Source organism: Cavia porcellus, unplaced genomic scaffold, assembly GCF_034190915.1.
Source record: "Cavia porcellus strain 051 isolate PalLab524CR breed Dunkin Hartley unplaced genomic scaffold, mCavPor4.1 scaffold_8, whole genome shotgun sequence".
Classification (NCBI taxonomy): Eukaryota; Metazoa; Chordata; class Mammalia; order Rodentia; family Caviidae; genus Cavia; species Cavia porcellus.
Window position 1 is genome coordinate 13,129,271 of NW_026947491.1, and position 17,561 is coordinate 13,146,831.

The 17,561-nt window shown below is 52.1% G+C and overlaps 1 protein-coding gene and 1 long non-coding RNA gene across 2 annotated transcripts in view; one reads left to right on the forward strand and one right to left on the reverse strand.

The window, feature by feature from the left end:
- Window positions 1–2,050: 2,050 nt before the first annotated feature.
- On the forward strand, window positions 2,051–3,795 carry LOC134477236 (uncharacterized). The gene is made up of 2 exons (XR_010049144.1): window positions 2,051–2,137; window positions 3,397–3,795. It is a non-coding gene; the product is annotated as an uncharacterized LOC134477236 (long non-coding RNA).
- Window positions 3,796–4,877: 1,082 nt separating this feature from the next.
- Eipr1 (EARP complex and GARP complex interacting protein 1) overlaps window positions 4,878–17,561 on the reverse strand; it is a 92,829-nt gene continuing 80,145 nt past the window's right edge. Inside the window, exons 6-9 of the mRNA XM_005001509.4 lie at window positions 9,197–9,333; window positions 6,852–7,019; window positions 5,512–5,679; window positions 4,878–5,285 (exon numbers count right to left, since the gene is read on the reverse strand). Of these exons, the coding sequence (XP_005001566.1) occupies window positions 5,111–5,285; window positions 5,512–5,679; window positions 6,852–7,019; window positions 9,197–9,333 (648 nt within the window). The 3' untranslated portion in view covers window positions 4,878–5,110. The remainder of the gene's footprint in view (window positions 5,286–5,511; window positions 5,680–6,851; window positions 7,020–9,196; window positions 9,334–17,561) is intronic.

Sequence of the window (17,561 nt, forward strand, 5' to 3'; positions counted from 1 at the left end):
TATTTCACAAGCGCTCAGGTTGCATCCGAGGCAGTCCTGCAATTACCCATCCATTCATTTAGCCTCAAGTATTTTATCTGGAGAGAGACTAGGGGCTTTGGGTTGTTTCCTGGAATTTTCCATAGATTTCTGCAGAGCTACAGAGAGGGAGAACCCAAATCAAGAAATGTCCTGGGCTTGCTGGTTACTCTTTCAGCCTCAAGAGGAAAGGTCTGATAGCGTCTGCAGACCTGATCCTGTGGGACATGTGTAACCCATCAGCCACCTGCACTGTGCCTCCCCAAAATCTCATGTGAGTGGAGAGGTGCTTGAGTTTTCCTCCAGCCACAGCTTCTCAGAACTCAGAAGACCTGGCTTTGCTGTAGCTTATTTCATTTCATTAGCTTATATGATGGTTTTTGTTTTTAAAACTGGCTCAGAAATTTCTCAAATTTATTTACATTCAACTGCCCATCCATATCACTTGCCCAGTCTATCAAACCTACCCACTATCCATCCATCCATGCGCCCATCTGTCCATCCAACCATCTACTTGTTCATCTATCCATCTATCTATTCATCCATCCATCAATCCATCTGTGCAGTCACCCACCTATCCATCCACATACTCATCCAGGCATCTATGAATCTATCCATCCACATGCCCACTCATCCATTCATCCTTCCATTCATCCATCCATTCACATATCCACTCGCCCATCCACCCATATATCCATGAATTGAACCATCCATTCAGCTGCCCATCTATCTTTTCATTTACTCACCTGCATATTCTTCCTTGTACCCACCCATCCATCCCTCCATGCATTGAATGACCCATCCACACAATACAGCTTTTGAGTGCTCATGTGCCCTGCTCTGAGCTAGATGCCAAGGGCACAATGATGAATACAGGGGACAAACTTCTTGCCCTCAGGACATTTATGGTTCGGTGGGAGAATGAGCTATAACACTAACATTTACTTTTCTGACTGATAAGTCCCAGGTGAGAGAAAAACAGAACAGAAAGTAACAAGGAAGATCTGCTTTGATCAGTGGTGAAGAAAGACTCCTGGGGATGCAAACTGAGGCAAGGAAGAAAATAAGAATCAGCTAGGAAAACACCCCAGCAGGAACAGTGCATAGTGAGAAAAGGTACCCACCCTGTGCCTCAGCCTCCAGACCAAGCTCCCCACTTCAGAGGGTTCATTTGGACCCAGGAGGCAGACCCCTCCCCTGTGCCATTTCTTGCACCAGGCCACCATGTTATGGGTCTGTGTCCCCCTACCTGACAAGAATTATTTGCCTTTGATTCTTTTTGTTGGTGGTGGTAGTATTGGGGACTGAACCCAGGGCTTCCCACTGAGCTACATCCCCAGCCCTTTTTTATTTATTTATTTATTTATTTATTTATTTATTGAGACATGCTCTCATTTAATCACTAAGTTGCCCAGACTAGGTTTGAACTTGTGATCTTCCTGTCTCAGCCTCCCAGCATGCTGGGATTACAGGTCCTTATAACAACTTTGTGGACATCTGTGGCACTGACTATGACATGGAGCCCCTGAATGCTGTTCAGCAGCCAGATGTGAGCTGCAGAGGAAGGAGGTGGGCTGAGGGGCAGAAGAAATGGCCAGGAAGGTGTGGTGAGCTCAGGGTCCAGGCTGCAGAGACCAGGAACACCTGGCATGAGGTCAAGGAAGGGGAGGGGGTACAAGAGGGAGAGAGGATGCCCAAGCACGTCATCATGGGCAGCAGGGCTGGGTGCAGGAGGGGCTTTGGGAATTCAGCATCATCTCAATCTGGGAGCAGCCACATCACCCCCTCAGCGCTCCCATGACAGTGGCCTGGGGCTGCTCTGGGCTTCCTGGCTGATTCTTACAGAGGGCAGGGGTATTTACACTCAGTGCAGGAAGCACAGCCAGGTCTGCTGGTGAACGAGTCCCATGTTGTAGGCTCTGGGGTTCTGGAATGGTCGGCAGGGACTGTGGCCTGTAACTAATGTCCGTCCCCTTTGCTCATGTGATAGGCTTGGGAGGAGCCAGGCAGCTGTTGCGAGAGCCAGTAGGTGGGGAGACCTCTGAGGTGTGGCCTTCAGGAGGCCAGGGCTCAAGATGCAGAGTGAGGTGCAGGCCTGGCAGTGACACCCAGCAGGAAGGTAACCAGGCTGGGGGTGCAGGGGGAGGTTGGAGCCAGAGGATGAGCTTGTTCTGGGTGGGGATCTGCTGATAGGGGTGCTCAGCCAGGTACCTCCTCCTGGGGAGGGGATCTGCATCAGATGCAGAGACCACAGGCCCCATGTTATTGCTGGCAAGGCCAGAAGGGACTCTGGGCCACCTGCTGGGGGGCCCTGGAGCCAGGAGCATGGACGCCCCTTGCTTGGGGGTGAAAAACATCCTGGAGCAACTTGGTGTCCTTAGGACTTGGAAGGGTGCCACAGAGCCCCCGTAGCCCCACAACAAAGGGGGCTGCAAGTGGGAATAACCTGGCTCAGTGAGGTAAAGGGTGATGGACAAACAAGATCAGCACATCAGAGGAAGAGGTGGGGTCACTGGGGGGCTCTGCAGGTTCACCATTCTGGAGGAGATACCTTCCTGCCCACCCCAGCCCCGCACTCCAGTTCTGCACCCACATCCCTTAGACCTAGCATGGACCATTTTTTTCTCATTCTCTCTTTATTTCCCTCATGTGCTTCTCCCCTCTTTTCATCTGGCATCTTCACACCCGGATCTGCCCTTCCTGCCTCATCTCCTGGAAGTGTGGGAGACCCCGGGACAGGACAGCGGTGGGGTGGCCTGGCCTGCAGAGCCCACTACCGGCCTCACTGTCTGTGCTGAGGCTCCTTCCAGTGCAAGTCCAGCCTGCCTCCTGTCACTCAATGATGTCCTGACATCTATCAGGGGTTTGATGCTAGGCGCCCCTCTCAGCATCCCAGCTGAGGCACCTGGCTCTCCTCCAGACCCAGCTCACCTTACCTTGCCAACGAGTCATGGACAGGACCCTCATGTGGCTCGGTGTGGGTGGGAACAGGGCCTTACTCTCGGCAGAGGATGTGGATCTCTCTGAAAGCCAATCTGTCAGCTGGCCAGGTAGGGAAGAGAGAGGGCAGCCCCAGCGCACTTTGCTGCACCCGGGTAGTGGAAAGGTCAGTAACCATGATAAAGTCACTGGATTCCTGGGCTCCATCAGTGCTGCACCCAGGCAGAGCAGACGCCGCTGGGAAAGTGGGGTTCTCAATGACCTCACGGGTCTGCAGCCAGACAAGGAAGGGGGACGAGTCTGGGGTCTGCATAAGCACATCACAGTGACTCTGTCCTGTTTGACGCCAACCTCAGGGCTAATGGCCTTCATGCTGCTCAGGCAGAGCCCAGATGTGTGCGGGTCAGCCCAACCAGTGATATTTCTCTTTCTTCCCAGCGTCACCATCCCATTGTGCCAGGTCTGTCATGCTGGGAAGAGGAAGGTTTTGAATGAGAACCCAGTGGCCCCTGGCCAGCGATGCACAGGACAGTCTGGGGGGCTTGGCTCCAGGCATCATGGAGGATGCTGGGCATGCAGCATAAACGGCATCTTGTGAGCCACTTCCTTACCCTACTTCTGCCTCCATCACCCAGAGTGAGAACCATGGGAGATGTCACCTCGCAGAGACATGGCCCTGCAGCCAGCCCAGAGCTCACACAGCCTCCCAGTTCTCACAGCAGGGACACTTACCCCTTACATGAGGGGTAAGGACAGAGCTGTGTCCCATGTTTTGTTTTTTAATTTTAAAATGAAAAAGGAATAAAAACGATGATACAGAATTTCAAAACAAAATAATACATTAGCAATGGTTAATATATTGAGTTTTGTTAAGTTCAAAGCTGTTGCTCAGATTACAAGATACAGGCATAAAAAAGATTGAACAATGAAAAGCACAAAGCGTTCTTTCTGATGAACTAACGGAGATTAGTAGTATAATTATCTATCTTATATCTATCTTTCTTTTCTCCTTTCCCCAATCCCAGTTGTTCTTGCCTTTTGAGCAATTTCTTCCCCTTTTTTTCACTGTCACAATATCTGTTGTTCCTTTCAGATCTTATTTACTCTTAGTTTCTTACACTAGGGACACACTGCAATGTGTACACATGAGTCTGATTTATTTCACTTATGAGTACGATTTCAAGTTGCATCCATTTACCTACAAAAGCCTCAAGTTTATCCTCCTTTACAGCAGTCCCGTGTATGAGTCAGTACTGGGTCATGAATCTACTCTTGGGCATGGGGCGTCGCTCCCTGAGGTCCAGTGTTAGATCCCCAGCATTGTCAGAGACAGGACGCAGATTTGTCACGCCCCGTCCACCGACCAGTGTCCCCTTCCTCTCTGACAAATCCAAGGGGGACACTGTGACCTTCTCTCCTGTCCCAGGAGGTACAGAAGCCAGAGGGATGACAGGTTAGGGTTTACACAGAGCGGTGATGGAAGTGTCAGCCCTACAGCTGCCAGCTCTCATTTCAGTCAGGGAAACTGAGGCATGTGGAGAAGCGGTGTCTACTGGACACCTGGCCAGGTGGAGTGCCTACAGCTTGTCTGGGGTACCGTGCACCAGGCGAGCACAGAACAGAGCTGGGACCCACAGAAGGAGGAGGCTGATGGCGGCAGCGTGAGTGTATGTGGAGGTGGCCCAATCCCAACCTCTGGGACAGCAGAGAGCCTGACACAACCCACAATGGCATGCAGAGGCCAGGGGGGCCAGAGGCCGAGCAAGAGCTGCACCACAGCAAGATGTGGCCCCACGCAACCCCAGCCCCTGGGCTCCCAGCCCCAACTGGGATGGCACCGCAAAGGTGGCCTGGAGTTGTAGACAAATGAGGCCACACCACGGAGAGCAGAGGTCCTGAAAGAACGAGCTGGAGCCTGCTGAGGTTCTGCTCACTTTATTTCCTTCGTCATCTCAGGAGACAGGTGAGTCAACACAGAGGGCGAAAGTGAGGTACGGTGGGCACTGAGCAGCAGCTGTGGGAAGAAGCTGGTCCCAGTCCCCACAGGGCCTCTGTCAGACTCTCCAGAGGGGGACAGATCCGCAAAGGATTCACCCTCTGTGGCTGCAGACCCCTGGCTCTGTGGGTGCAGGACAGGGATGCCCGGGAAGAGCTAGAGCAGGATGTGGTACTTGAGTGCCCTGGGGACCCTGTTGATGACCAGCCTCCCATCATAACTCAGGGATGCAAACAGCCAGGGGTCGGCTGAGGACCAGTCCACGGCATACACACTGTCCTCGTGCTCCTCGTAGGTGGCAATGACGTTGTCCTGCAGTGGCTCCTTACTCCTGCAATCCAAGACAGGCTGTCAGTGAGGCATGAGGGTGGCCAAGACTGCAGGAGGGGAGGTGTCCTGTGTGTCCCCTCAAAGAAGCCCCAGACCTACATAACCCACCCAGGGTGAAGCACAGAAGGGGATGTGACCGTAAGTGCTGGATGGCTCTCACACTCAGGGAGCCAGGGTGGAGAGCGCCATGCGTAGCAGATGGGACCGCTGCATGCCATGTCCCTTACTTCTCCTCAGAGTGGTGCTCCTCTGGGTCACTGACGTCATCATCATCCACCAGATGACCGAAGGGCTCCGAGGAGATGGATACCATGTTGGACAGGATGACCCTGCTGTCGCTGCTGCCTGTGAGGACCAGCTGGTCATGGGAGTGGTTGTAGCGGACGCTCCACACCCTGCAAAGGGGACCAGAGGATGCTGAGATGGTCAGCAGGAGGTGACCCGGCTGGACCAGGTCACACACTGCTGGTCCCCAGCTGTGTGCTGCTCTCAAATACCCTCTTAGGTGCCAGCAAATGGACAGAGAGGACTAATGTCAGCTCACAAGGAAGAGGGCGAGAATCACTGCCCAGCTCTCCGAGGGGACAGCTGTTGTAGAATTCCAAACAAGAACTGCTTTCCCAAGAGGACACATTGATGGGCACCAAGCCAAGCTCCACAGCATGGCCCAGCAGAGCGCAGTCACGGGGCCTGACACCAGGCCTTGGAGTCTCTCCAGGTGACACTCAGCTCGGGGATGCTGGCTCAGAGTGACACCACAGCCATGGGTCAGGGAGCCTGGTGATCTCAGCCTCCCCTTCATGCCAAGACTACAGCAGGCCCTGGGGTAGAGGGCCATACCTGGTATGGCCATGCAGCCGTCTTCTACACTGCCCAAGACTTGGGGCCCCAGAGGAGAGCACAGCCCCTGTCCACCAGAGAGGAACCTGTGAGAGCCAGCTCCTCCTCTTCTGGGCTTCCCCATCAGATACCTGTGCACACACATTCACGCACACAAACACATGCACCTTATTACACAAAAAAAGGGTGCATCTTTTACATGCTATTCTACAGCATGGTCCTTTTATGCATTTAGCAGAAAGTACCCAGCATACGGCAAACGCTGAGCTAATATTCTGGAGCAAATGAACGATCCTGGGCATCCTTCCACATCCATCCACACATGGGCACCCCTCATTCTTCCTGACAGCAGCATCGTCTCCATGGCACGGATGTCACCTAATTTACTTAACCGATCCCCTATTGATGGACATTTGGGTCGCTTCCAGTTTTCAGGCACTGCAAACAATGCTGCGTGAACATCTGTGAGCATTTATTTTTGCATACTTGAACCGGCACTGTTTCAAGAGAAAACAGAATCTAATGTTTTTCTTCTTTTCCTGTGCTTATAAATCACATTCAGATTTGGAATTAGCGTTTCTTTAGGAAAAATAAAACTGGGTTGATTGAATGATTCACGGCAGCACAAACGAAGCTGGTTTGTGCCTTTCCAAATGGTAAAGTAATTAGCAAAATAAATTACATAATCCCCATTTCCCCAGCATGGCATGCAAACGAGTCACTGTACCAGTGGGAGTGCTCCTCCAGGGTCCTGACGGGCTCGGTGACATTCCGAGTGTCCCAGAACTTCACCTTGCAGTCGTCCCCGCAGCTCACGAGATAGTACTGCTTGTTGGGATTGAAGTCAAGGTCCCTCACCAGCTGGCCATGGGCATTTTCTATACAGTAGATCTGGCTGGGGGAGGGGAACAGTGTGGCACCCACATTACACGACAGCCTCGCCCTCGCCTTCCCAAGTGGGTGCCTGGGTGCCCTCTGTGCTCCTCCCTTGGGCCAGCAGGATGGGCACGAGGCGTTGGGAGCTGGAAGTCTCTCACCGCAGTGAGGTGGCTCTAGTGTCCCCAGAGCATGGCTGGTCCCCTGGGTGAGGTGCAGAGATAGCACCGGTTTGCTGATGTCAGTGTGTGACCTGGGGTCTGGGGAATGACAGTATGCCGGAAGGACCAGAACGGCCACACAGAGCAGGACAGACTCCTCTGGAAGGACACCTGACAGGCTGTGGAAGGGGCAGCAGGGGCAGAAAGGGAAAGGGAAGAAACAAGAGAGGAGGCCAAACAGAGTGTGCTGCAGGTACCAGGTGTTTGTGGGGAGACAGAAAAAGGCTACAAAAACCACCAAGGAGATAGCACGGGTGCTGTCTGTGCTAGGTTTGGGGTTCAGCTGCCCACATCCCTTAGGGTGCAACCCTGGAGGGCCCAGGGTGAGCTGCAGGGAGAGGGGTGTTTGAAATCAGCCAGTGGTTTATAGTGTGCACACGCACACACACATGTGTAAGAGGGCACACACATGCTTATTCGTGCACATCTAACGTGGGCCCGGCCCTTTGCAGGGCCTGAAATAAGAATACCCTGCCCATCATGGCTTCTTTCCATGCCGTGTACCAAAACAGGGGCGGGCAACCTAGGGAGGCGGACACTGGGTCTCACATAGGCCTGCCCGCCTCCCCGCTGCCTGGGGTGGAACTCAGACATCTCCTGCCACTGTGAACTTCTGGCCCACCCTGGCTTTGGGGGAGCTGGGGAAGGAACAGGAGCTCCAGGCCTTGTGATTCTCTTCCCCAGGGCGGGAGGCTGCCATGAGACCCCACTCTCTGACACGGAGAAGCCCCACTCGTCATCTTTATCTTGTGCAGTGCGCCAATCCTGAGGCATTTTAAATCTTGAACTGGCTTTTACATCTCATATTCCTTCAATGCCTTCATATTTTTTCCCTAAAATAAGAGACTCTAAACTTGAAGATCTCTCAAGTGAAACAAGTGAAAGGTCTATGATTAAAATGGGTGCTGGATGGGTGCTGCATGTGCAGTGATTACTAAAAGAAGGGAGCTGCCTGTTCTGATGCGAACCTGTAACACCTTCAGCATGGAACACCCTGGGCAGCCTGGCTAGGCGAAGACCAAAGGCACAGGAGAAAAGCAAAAAAGGGCGAGGCTGCCTGCCACACAAGGTCACCGTGGGATGCTACCAAAGAAAGCCGAGTCTGCCTTGTGTTTTATGACTCCCTTGTCACATCCCTCAGAGAGCAGCGAGGACAAGAAGTGACCGCAGAACAAGGAGACCTAGGCCTGCATAGGACGGCGTCAAGTTCTGCAGTGCCCCTCACCCCCACCCCGAGGCTGCCAGCAACACAGGAAGCTGATCCCTGCTTCCTACAGAGCTGCCTGGGCCTCAGGAGTGGCGACTGTTTATTTATCAGCCCCTGGGCTTTCAGAGGGGCCTCGGAGCTAAATTTGAAAGGTAAGCTCCCACCCTGGAAGCAATGCGAGTTATTGCATGATATCCGTCTCTTCGGCTCAGTGATCAATTATGGTGTGCTGAGGGGATAAACTGCATCTTTAAAAAGCTTATACGGGTGCCCGTCGCCATAGCAACAGACGTCCCACCATCACTCCTGTGCCTATCAAAATCACAACTGGAACAGAAAAATAGCTCTTGTTTGTTCCATTAGAACTGTGGTGGTTGCGGATAATTACTTAAATGACAAAATATGATTGCCCTGCAGGTATGTCTCTTGAAAGCATGGAAATGGTCAAGGACAACTCTGCAAGGGAGACTTCACCGAGGGACTGCAATTGCCACCTGGCTCATGTGGAGACAGAGTGTCCTCATCCCTGTGTCACTGGAGAACAACACTAGGCCCTGGGACAGTAGGGACAGTAATGTGGGATGGCATAAGGTCCACTGAGGCATGGGGCCGGCACACAGCCGGTACCTGAGAATGAGGAGGGGTGGAGAAGGCTTCCCACACAGTAAGATGAAGACAGACAAACTGCCTGTCCCCAAGTCTGTCTGTCGCCATCAGTTTCCTTAGAGAAAAGAGGAAGGAGAGAACCAGGGCCCAGGAGTCACTGACCTCATGCTGCGTGTGTCCCAGCCGCGGAGGGCGGTGTCATTGGCAGTGGCCACCTGGGTGCAGTTGTGATGTGGGCTCCAGCGTCCCGAAGTGAACCTCATCTGTCCCTTCCCCTCCAGGGACGCAGAGCTGGCCAGCTGGGGACCCAGGGTACAGTCAAGGGGAAAAAAGGAGAGAAATCTCAACACTTCATGAAACATTCAAAGGGACACCCTACCCTCAGGATTTTATGGAAAATAATTATTAGGATAAACTAGGAAGCTCTTTGTGTTCTTCCCTGAAAAACTGTGGACCTTATTTGAGGGGAGAAAAAAACTATAACAGTGAGAACAGCAAAAAATAGAAAACGTATTAATAGACTTCTATTACAGAGGACTTGCTTGCAAGTGTGTGATTAGAGACAATTGGCTCAAACTTGAAGAAAACAATATAAAATAACTCAAACATCTGGTTTCCCCAAGACAGACACAAAAGGAGTCCACATGGCCAGTTCCGGGTAACAAAAGGACTGAAACATTTGCTTAATGAATACTGTTTCCAACGTGCCTCCTCTTCCGCGCTGCTCCAGAGGGCCACAGAGGTCCCGTGGTGGGTAACCAGGCCTCACAGGCCTGGGAGACACGCTCCCTCAGGCCCTCATGTCCCAGCGTTTTACGTACAAGGCCTGGCACACTGGCCGTGCTGACCTTTCTGCTTGGGTGTGCATACCTCATACAGTGACTCCAGCGGCAGAGGGTCCTGAGGTGCACGCTCTGTTCCCCCTTCCCAGGCTCTCCCCACCTTACGCCAGTGCCTATCACTTTCTCAAACTCTCAGAGCCAAGCTCTGGGGGGGCCTGTGAGAGCCACATGGTCACGCACCCAGGGCGCTGGGAGGGTGAGGCAGCACAAGGGTCCGGCCTCGGTCTCTGGCAACAGCAGCCAAAGCTGGGACCAGGGGAGTCTGGCTGGAAACCGCAGTGCTGAGGGTGAAGAGGGGAACAGCAGTGCAGAAAGGAAGAGATGGGGCTCTCTGGAAAATAATCAAAAGGTCACTACCCACTGTACCGAACAGGAAAGAGGAGGGAGAAAGGGCCAGACCTGCAGACACAGACCACAGCCCCTCGGCTGGGGCAGTCCCCTCGTGGGACAGGCTGGGGACAGACTGGGACATGTGGGGCAATGAGACATACAGCAGGAGGGGCTGAGGCAGCACAGAGGCCAAAGCCCCCAACACACAGGTGGTGGGCAGCACAATGCCAGCAGCACTGAGCATGGCCAGGCGCGGCACAGAGCATCTGCCGGCCACCACAGGCCGCTGCTGTCACTCATGGGGCAGCACATGCAGCAGCATCTGTCCAAGGGCCAGTGCATGACAAATGCAGGCGATACAGGGGCAGCAGCTCAGCTCTCGAGTGCTGGGTGTGCAGGGAGGGAATCTAGTAGTGGGAAGCTTGAGACATCTGGGCTACAAGCCATGAGAAGACACCAAAGCCTGTGAGGGACAGCAAAACAAACCCTCACTACAGCCGCGATGGGACAGTTACTGCGCCAGGAGAACCAGGGCAACAGCGCAGTGTGGAGAACTAAACTCTACAGCTGCATCCTATGAGATACGGCAGCTGACCTCCACACTGACAATATGCAGAAATCTCTGTAGTATACCCTTTGGTTTTAAAAAAGGCAAAGAATGTTCACAGGTACTATTTCAGTTTGGGAGTGACAGGTCTCAAGTTAGCGATGACTCTGACAATGTTACGTCAAAAATATAAGGTGAATGAGCAGGAACAGGAAAAGGCTGGGTCACTTTTCTAACTGGTCAACACTGGGTTCTAATCAGCTTCCTGTTAAATGCACTGAGTCCCTAGCCCATGCTTCAGGAAGATGGGACTGAAGGTCCCCAGGCCTCACTGTCATCCAGGACTCTGCACACTGTGCATTCTGGTTCTGTGATGATGCCCTGGGGTTGCTCAATCTGCAAAGCCAAGCTCCACCTGGAGCTCCCAACGGCCAAGGCAGCAGGAAGTAGAGACCAGAGGCCAGCAGTGGCCAGGATGGCTCTGGGGACCCCTCCAGGGCAGCTCCATGACCACACTCTCTGTGATGCTCACTTCTGTCTCATGATGGTGACAAAGCCACCCTGCAGAGGTGCACAGGGCAGGGGTGAGGAGCTGGGACAGCTCAGGCTAATAGCCAGTGAGGAACTGGGGAAACCAAGGCCAGCCCTGTCCCCCAGAGCCACAGCAGGGATCTGGAAGCACATGTTCCCTGACCATGGAGTCCAAGGACCTTTAAGGTTTCATAAAATGGACAAGCTGAGGTAGCTCAGGGTCGGGATCAGCCATGGGTAAGAAGCACGATTGCATGAGACAGGCGACATTGTGACCACCTGTGAGACAGCAAGAAGCACTGTGAGGTTGGCAGATTCCGGAGGCACAGGAGGCCACTCAGCGATAGGCTCAGGTCCTCGCCTGCATCACAGGTGGGGAGACGAGACCCCAAGAGGGACAGTGGTGTGTTCAGAGCCACACCGCCAGCACAAGGCACACTTTGCAGAGCCTATCTCCTGGTCATGTGGGAAATGGCCCTACTCCCAAAGCAAGGGGAACAATCCTTACAGGTCTAGGCAACTCTGGAACACAGCATAGTAAAAACTCGAAATGGATTTCAGATGCCAGGGTCTACTCCGGGCAGGTGGCGCAGTGTCAGTCATAAGGTTCATTGGTCACATTTTTTGGTTTCCTGATGATGTGGGGACAGAACTCAGCCAAGGACTCCCCAGGGTGCCACACACACGATGATCAGGTTTTCTGTGTTCATGAGAGATGCTCAGTGCTTCCTGGTCCGGGAGGGATGATGAAAGCCATCCCACAGACATCCTCAGACGGGACACTACTGATGCTGGGAACACAGAGCTCACCTCCTTGTGGGTGCAGTGCTGTGACCCAAGTCCCCTCCAGTAGTGTGTACTGGCATGCATCAGAAGACCCTGGTATGAGGCCTCTGAAGACAAAACTGTCCCTTTTGCTGTCAAGGACTGTCAAGCTGTGAGGACATCAGCCGGGAGCACAAGGGTGGTCCACACAGACTCCTCTGCATCTGCCAGTCAGATCAACACCAGGGAGGCCAGCAGAGAGAGCCACAGCAGAAGCTGACAACTGTCAGGGCTGCAGTGTTCCGGGTGCAGCAAGCTTGGAGCACCCCGGCAGGTGCACCACAGTGATGAGGTGCATAGAGGCAGGGATGTGCTTCTGTGAAAGGTGAGACCACTCCACCGAGCCTCTGCCTGCCCTCAGGCCTGGAGCTGCTCTAAGTCAAGCCTAAAGGCTTTTTCCCTTCATCAGTGACCAGTTCAGGCATGACATGGGATGGCAGCTGATCCCTAGATAGAGCCCCTTGTGGGAAAGGATTTCCATACAAAGAGGAATGAACACAGATATCAGCTTTCTCTTGTCTGGTGCCATGGAAGTCTGGATATGATGACTGGAACGGCTGCAATCACCTTGCAGTCATAATGGCAGAGCAGAAAAAAGCAAAGTACAAAAGTCCTTGATTATACTGAGGAGAAGCTAAACCAATCACCTGGAATCGCATGAGGGTATGATTTTTGTGACATCAAATAATGACTCCCTCATCTTACTATGTTTAAGGCATTTCTTATGACCCACAGTCAAATGCCACCCTTAAAAGGCTTGGTTGAAAATGACCTCTCCGATCCCTGTCCTTGCCTTTCTAGTTGGGAATTCCAGTGCCGGCCCAGAACAGAAACACCCTGCACCTGACCCCAGCTCTGCCTCTGAGTTATTCAAGGTTCTGCAAGGCTCAGCTTTCTCTCCTGTAATACACAGGAACAACCAAGTACCAAGCACAGGGTCAGGTGCAGGGTCACAAGCATTAAATGAGGTAATACATGTCAGGTGGCCAGGTGACACCGGGCACGTGGGAAATAGCCACGAGGGCCTAGGCATGAGGCAAAAGACTGATGTGATCCACTGAAATGCATGGTGTGTGTAGCATCTCTGCGGTCAGATGCAAGTAATGGAAACAGAAGTCATTGGAGAATTCTTGAGGTCTGTAAGGGACACCAGAGAAAGAATCCAGTGAGGAGCAGGTCCACATGGCAGACACCAGCTGCTGTGGCTCCTGTTAAGAGAGCAGAGCTGAAGTCAACAAGAAGCAAGCCCTCCCTGGGAGTTGGCACCACATGCGGGCCGCCAGGGCTACAGCCAGACCTGTCTTTCCCTGTGGGTTGGTGCCATTCGCAGACTATGGGGGAAAGAGAACAAGAAGTCAACAAGAGGGGCTGGAGACCTGCCTGGCAAGCACAAGGTCATGAGTTCAATTCCCAGTACCACAAAAAAAAAAGGAAGTCAACAAGAAGCAAGTCCTCCCTGCAAATCAATGCTATGCATGGGCCACTGGAGGGAAAGCCAGATGCCAGCCCATTCCAGCACACAGTCTGGGAGACAAAAAGAACCAAGCCCCCCCCCCCCACCACACACACACACACACTGTAAGCAACGGCTGATCCAGAGAAACACAGACTGCAGTGGTAGCTATTGAGGTAAAATACAACTTAATGCTTGTAGTGTTTAGTGTTTCACTAACTTTGCAGGCCTAAAGCTGGTAGTCTGATCATCTATTCAGAGAATAACAATACGCAGTGTAGCATATATGGGGAATCTCCTTCTGAAGGTGATGGCCATTGTTAATTCCCTATCATCTTGTTTTGAAGTCCTTATCATTTTCATTGTTTTGTTGGGTTACGTATTATTCTCTTTTGTCTTTTTCAATTTTATTGTATCCAATGGCATGGGCAGATTCTTCAAAAATAACAAGATAGATTATGGCAGCCATTTTGGATTTACTGTTATTTGCTTTGAAGTTCTTTATCACATTCATTGCTTTATTTTTATTGGTTCAATTCTGTTTGTTTGTTTGTTTGTTTTCTTCCTGGTACCAGGGATCAAACTCACAACTGTGTACATTCCAGGTGGCACTTACACCAGTGAGCTAAATCCCTGGCGCTCTATACTGTGTCGGAAGGTATGGGCAGCAAATTTTGAAGACAAGAGGCATTATGGTAACCACTGCTGATTTCCTTTTATCTTATTTTGAAGTCTTGTATCACACTGTTTTGTTTTGGCTGGCTTTATTCTGTTTTATTTTGCTTGCTTTTATTCTCTTTAAAATAAAAATTGCAAAAAAAAAAAAAAAAGACAACAGAGCTGTCCTTGTTCCAGAAAAAGGGCATGACCTGGTAGGGTGTGTCTCTCTTCACTCTCTGCTCCCTGGATGCCAAGAGGTGAACAGCTCTCCTCTGCTACCCTGCGTTGGAGTTAGCCAGCTATCGACTAACACCTCCACAAATGTGAGCCAATATAAACTTCTGCTCCTTTAAGTTGTAGGGGTTGGGTACTGTTTCTCACTGAAGAGGCAAGTAATTAAGACATCCATGCACCCATGTATCTACTCACCCCTCCACCCATGCATCCATCCACACATGTACCAAGGCATCTGTCCTGGCACCCATCCGTGCACCTTTTTATTTATCCACCATTTATCCACCCACTCACTCATCTGTCTGTCTATGCATCCAGCCATCCACCCATCCATCCACCATCCTACAGCTGTATACCAAGGGCTTGCCACGGACAGGCTCTGTGAGGCACGCTGCTCGCACAGAATTCTACTGTAAGATTCTCACAATGCCTAACTGACAGATGTGGACACTGAGGCCTGGCCAGGTCACATCGCCTGCCCAGGGCACCCTATTAAAGAGTGACTGAAATGGGCTATAGTACGTACTGACCACAGGAGCTCCTGCTGCCTCTAATGAGCCCCGCCTGTCTTGGGCCTCCCATGCTCGTTCACCCCACCACTGGCCTACACCTGTCCCAGGCTGGTCAGGTGAAGCCATACTTTCTTACGGGCCTCATCACCTTGGATTCCACATGCCTTCCTCTCTCATCTGCCAAGAAGTACATAGCCATGAGACCTGCATTTTGGCTTCAACAGTTTCAAATGCTGGTAAGAAAGGGAAAGGTATTGAAAAAGTACTACTTACCCCTCCTCCAAAGTGTGCCCACTGACCACCTGTTGCATCAGCGTGGCCTCGGCACTCCTGGACCCTCGGGGCAGGAGTGGTTTTGCACAGCCCCAGCTCCATCCCAGGTCCCACAGGAAAGGGACAAGGAACAGGGTCCACTGGGGACCCAGTAAGGACATCCTCTGGCATGCTAGGCCCTTTCTCTGCCTAGACCAGAGTTTCCACATCATCAGGGCCTTAGAAATTAATAAAATGGAAAGAAAGGACAAGAGGAGGAATGGTGACCTTCAGGGACATCTGCTGCCCAGCGGGTACAAAAGTACCTGTCTCTCTGTTCCTGCCACTACAGACAAAAAAACTTGGGTGACATTTGTAACACATAAGATGTTCCTGACAGGAGGAAGAAGAGGCAGATGAGCAAGGGTCCTGGGGCACAAGGAGCCACATGGCTGATCCTGGGTTCTCCTTTCGCCTTATTCACCCCAGACTTGAGAGCTACAGAAGAACAACCAGGAAAACCAACAGCACAGACCCAGAACAGCCACAGAGAGGGAGAGCTGCTGCCCCAGACCTCACAGCTAGCAAGAGAGAAAATCTAAAGGCTATAGCTCCACTCATGGAAAATTTGGAGAACGTCTGTGTCCACTGGGTATGGTGAGAGCCACACAGCAACCTGGACATCTGTCCTTACCTGGCCATGTGGGGGCCTGTACACCCTGCCAGGAAGTGCCTTCCAGAGACCTCCTTCCCACTACCATGGATTGCAGACCACAATGGAACACGAGAAGGTCATCAGAAAAAAAAAAAAAATGCAGGAGAGCGACAGGTGGAAACGCCTCACAACAGAATGCCTTCCAGCTGCGGAGCACGGGTGGGTGGGGACACGACACAAAGAACCAAGCTCTGGAGCCACAGAGAAGCTGTGCACATGTGGCTCCGTGGGGAGACCTGGTCTGAAAAGGCTGCAACCCGAGATTTCCCTCTGTGCCTTGGTGAGGCTGTTGGGACTGCACATTTCACCCACAGGGACATGTGTGCCACACTGTGGTGGCTGCAGGGGTGGAGGATCAGGGAGGCTGTGCTGCGGGCTCGGGGGGAGGGGAGGATCGCAGCCCCACACACTCAGTTCAGCTGTGAACTTCAAACCACTCCACTTTGTTTTAAAAAATGGAAAAGCCTTGTCCAGCAAAAGACCCCACCGGAAATGTAAAAAGTGACAGAAGAGAAAATTCCAGCCAGGGCTGCATTGGGGAGCAGGGGCTTCTGGGAAGGAGCATCTCCTGTTTCAAATTCTGCTCAGAAAATCTCTAACAGTGCTGTGTCCCTGAAACAACATATCTGCCCTTTTGGAGAGATGCTGCCATGTGTGTGTTGCCAGGTGGACGATGTCCCTGGATTCCATCTTTGAGGAACTCCTGGGTCCTGTGTGGACAGACACCATCTGTGTCCTTGGTCACCGAGAGCCAGGGGACACAGAAGTGGACAGGGAGGCTGTCACTTCTGCCTTCCTGGGGTCCCTGGACCCCACAGAACCTCCCACTCCCTGCCTCCCGGGGGCTCTACTAATGATTATAAATGGCAAACAGGCTCCAATTTAATTGCAGAAGCTAATGATGCAGGGAGCATAAGATTAGATTCACCACGGAAGGCAATATCCTCAAACAATAAAAAAAAATGAGAAGCCAGAGTGAGGAGGCCGAAATCAATGGGAAGGTTCTGTATTAAATACCATAGCAGAGGGGACACAGAGGGATATTGACAGAACTGCTGACGGCAGATAAAAAAGGAGGAGAGAAAACTAAATTGATCTCTGTGGAAGATCAGTTACAGATTAATCGCCCTACCATGAAATGCTGGGGAGATGACCCGTGTGTGCAGATGCGTCCGCTGCCTGATTACAGAGCAGGACAGTGAGGACGGGCGCTCGCTACCGTGCCTGGAACACCAGAGTGGGACCTGGGGCTCTCTCCAGCACCCCGACCACAGTGTGGCCTCTCAGCTGCTCCTCTAGTGGCACCCCATGGCCTGGCATGAGCTACATGTGACAGGACCACATTTCTCCTGTTTCTGAAGCTTCCAGTCTCTGGAGCACAGTTGGAGGAGAGGCCAGAATTTGACCGACTCAGGAAAGCAGGTCACCAGCATGTCCTTGCCCTCCACCTATAAGTGTCCCTGGGCTGATCTCACAACTGAGTCTCCTTCAAGCTTCCTGTTTTACCTTGAAAGCTTATACAGAACTCGGGTGTTACTCCATGCTATGGAAATCTGGCTAGTTTTTTTCTTTCTCCCCACTACCTTGTCTTTTGGAGACAGGGTTTCACTCTGCAGTTCAGGTTGG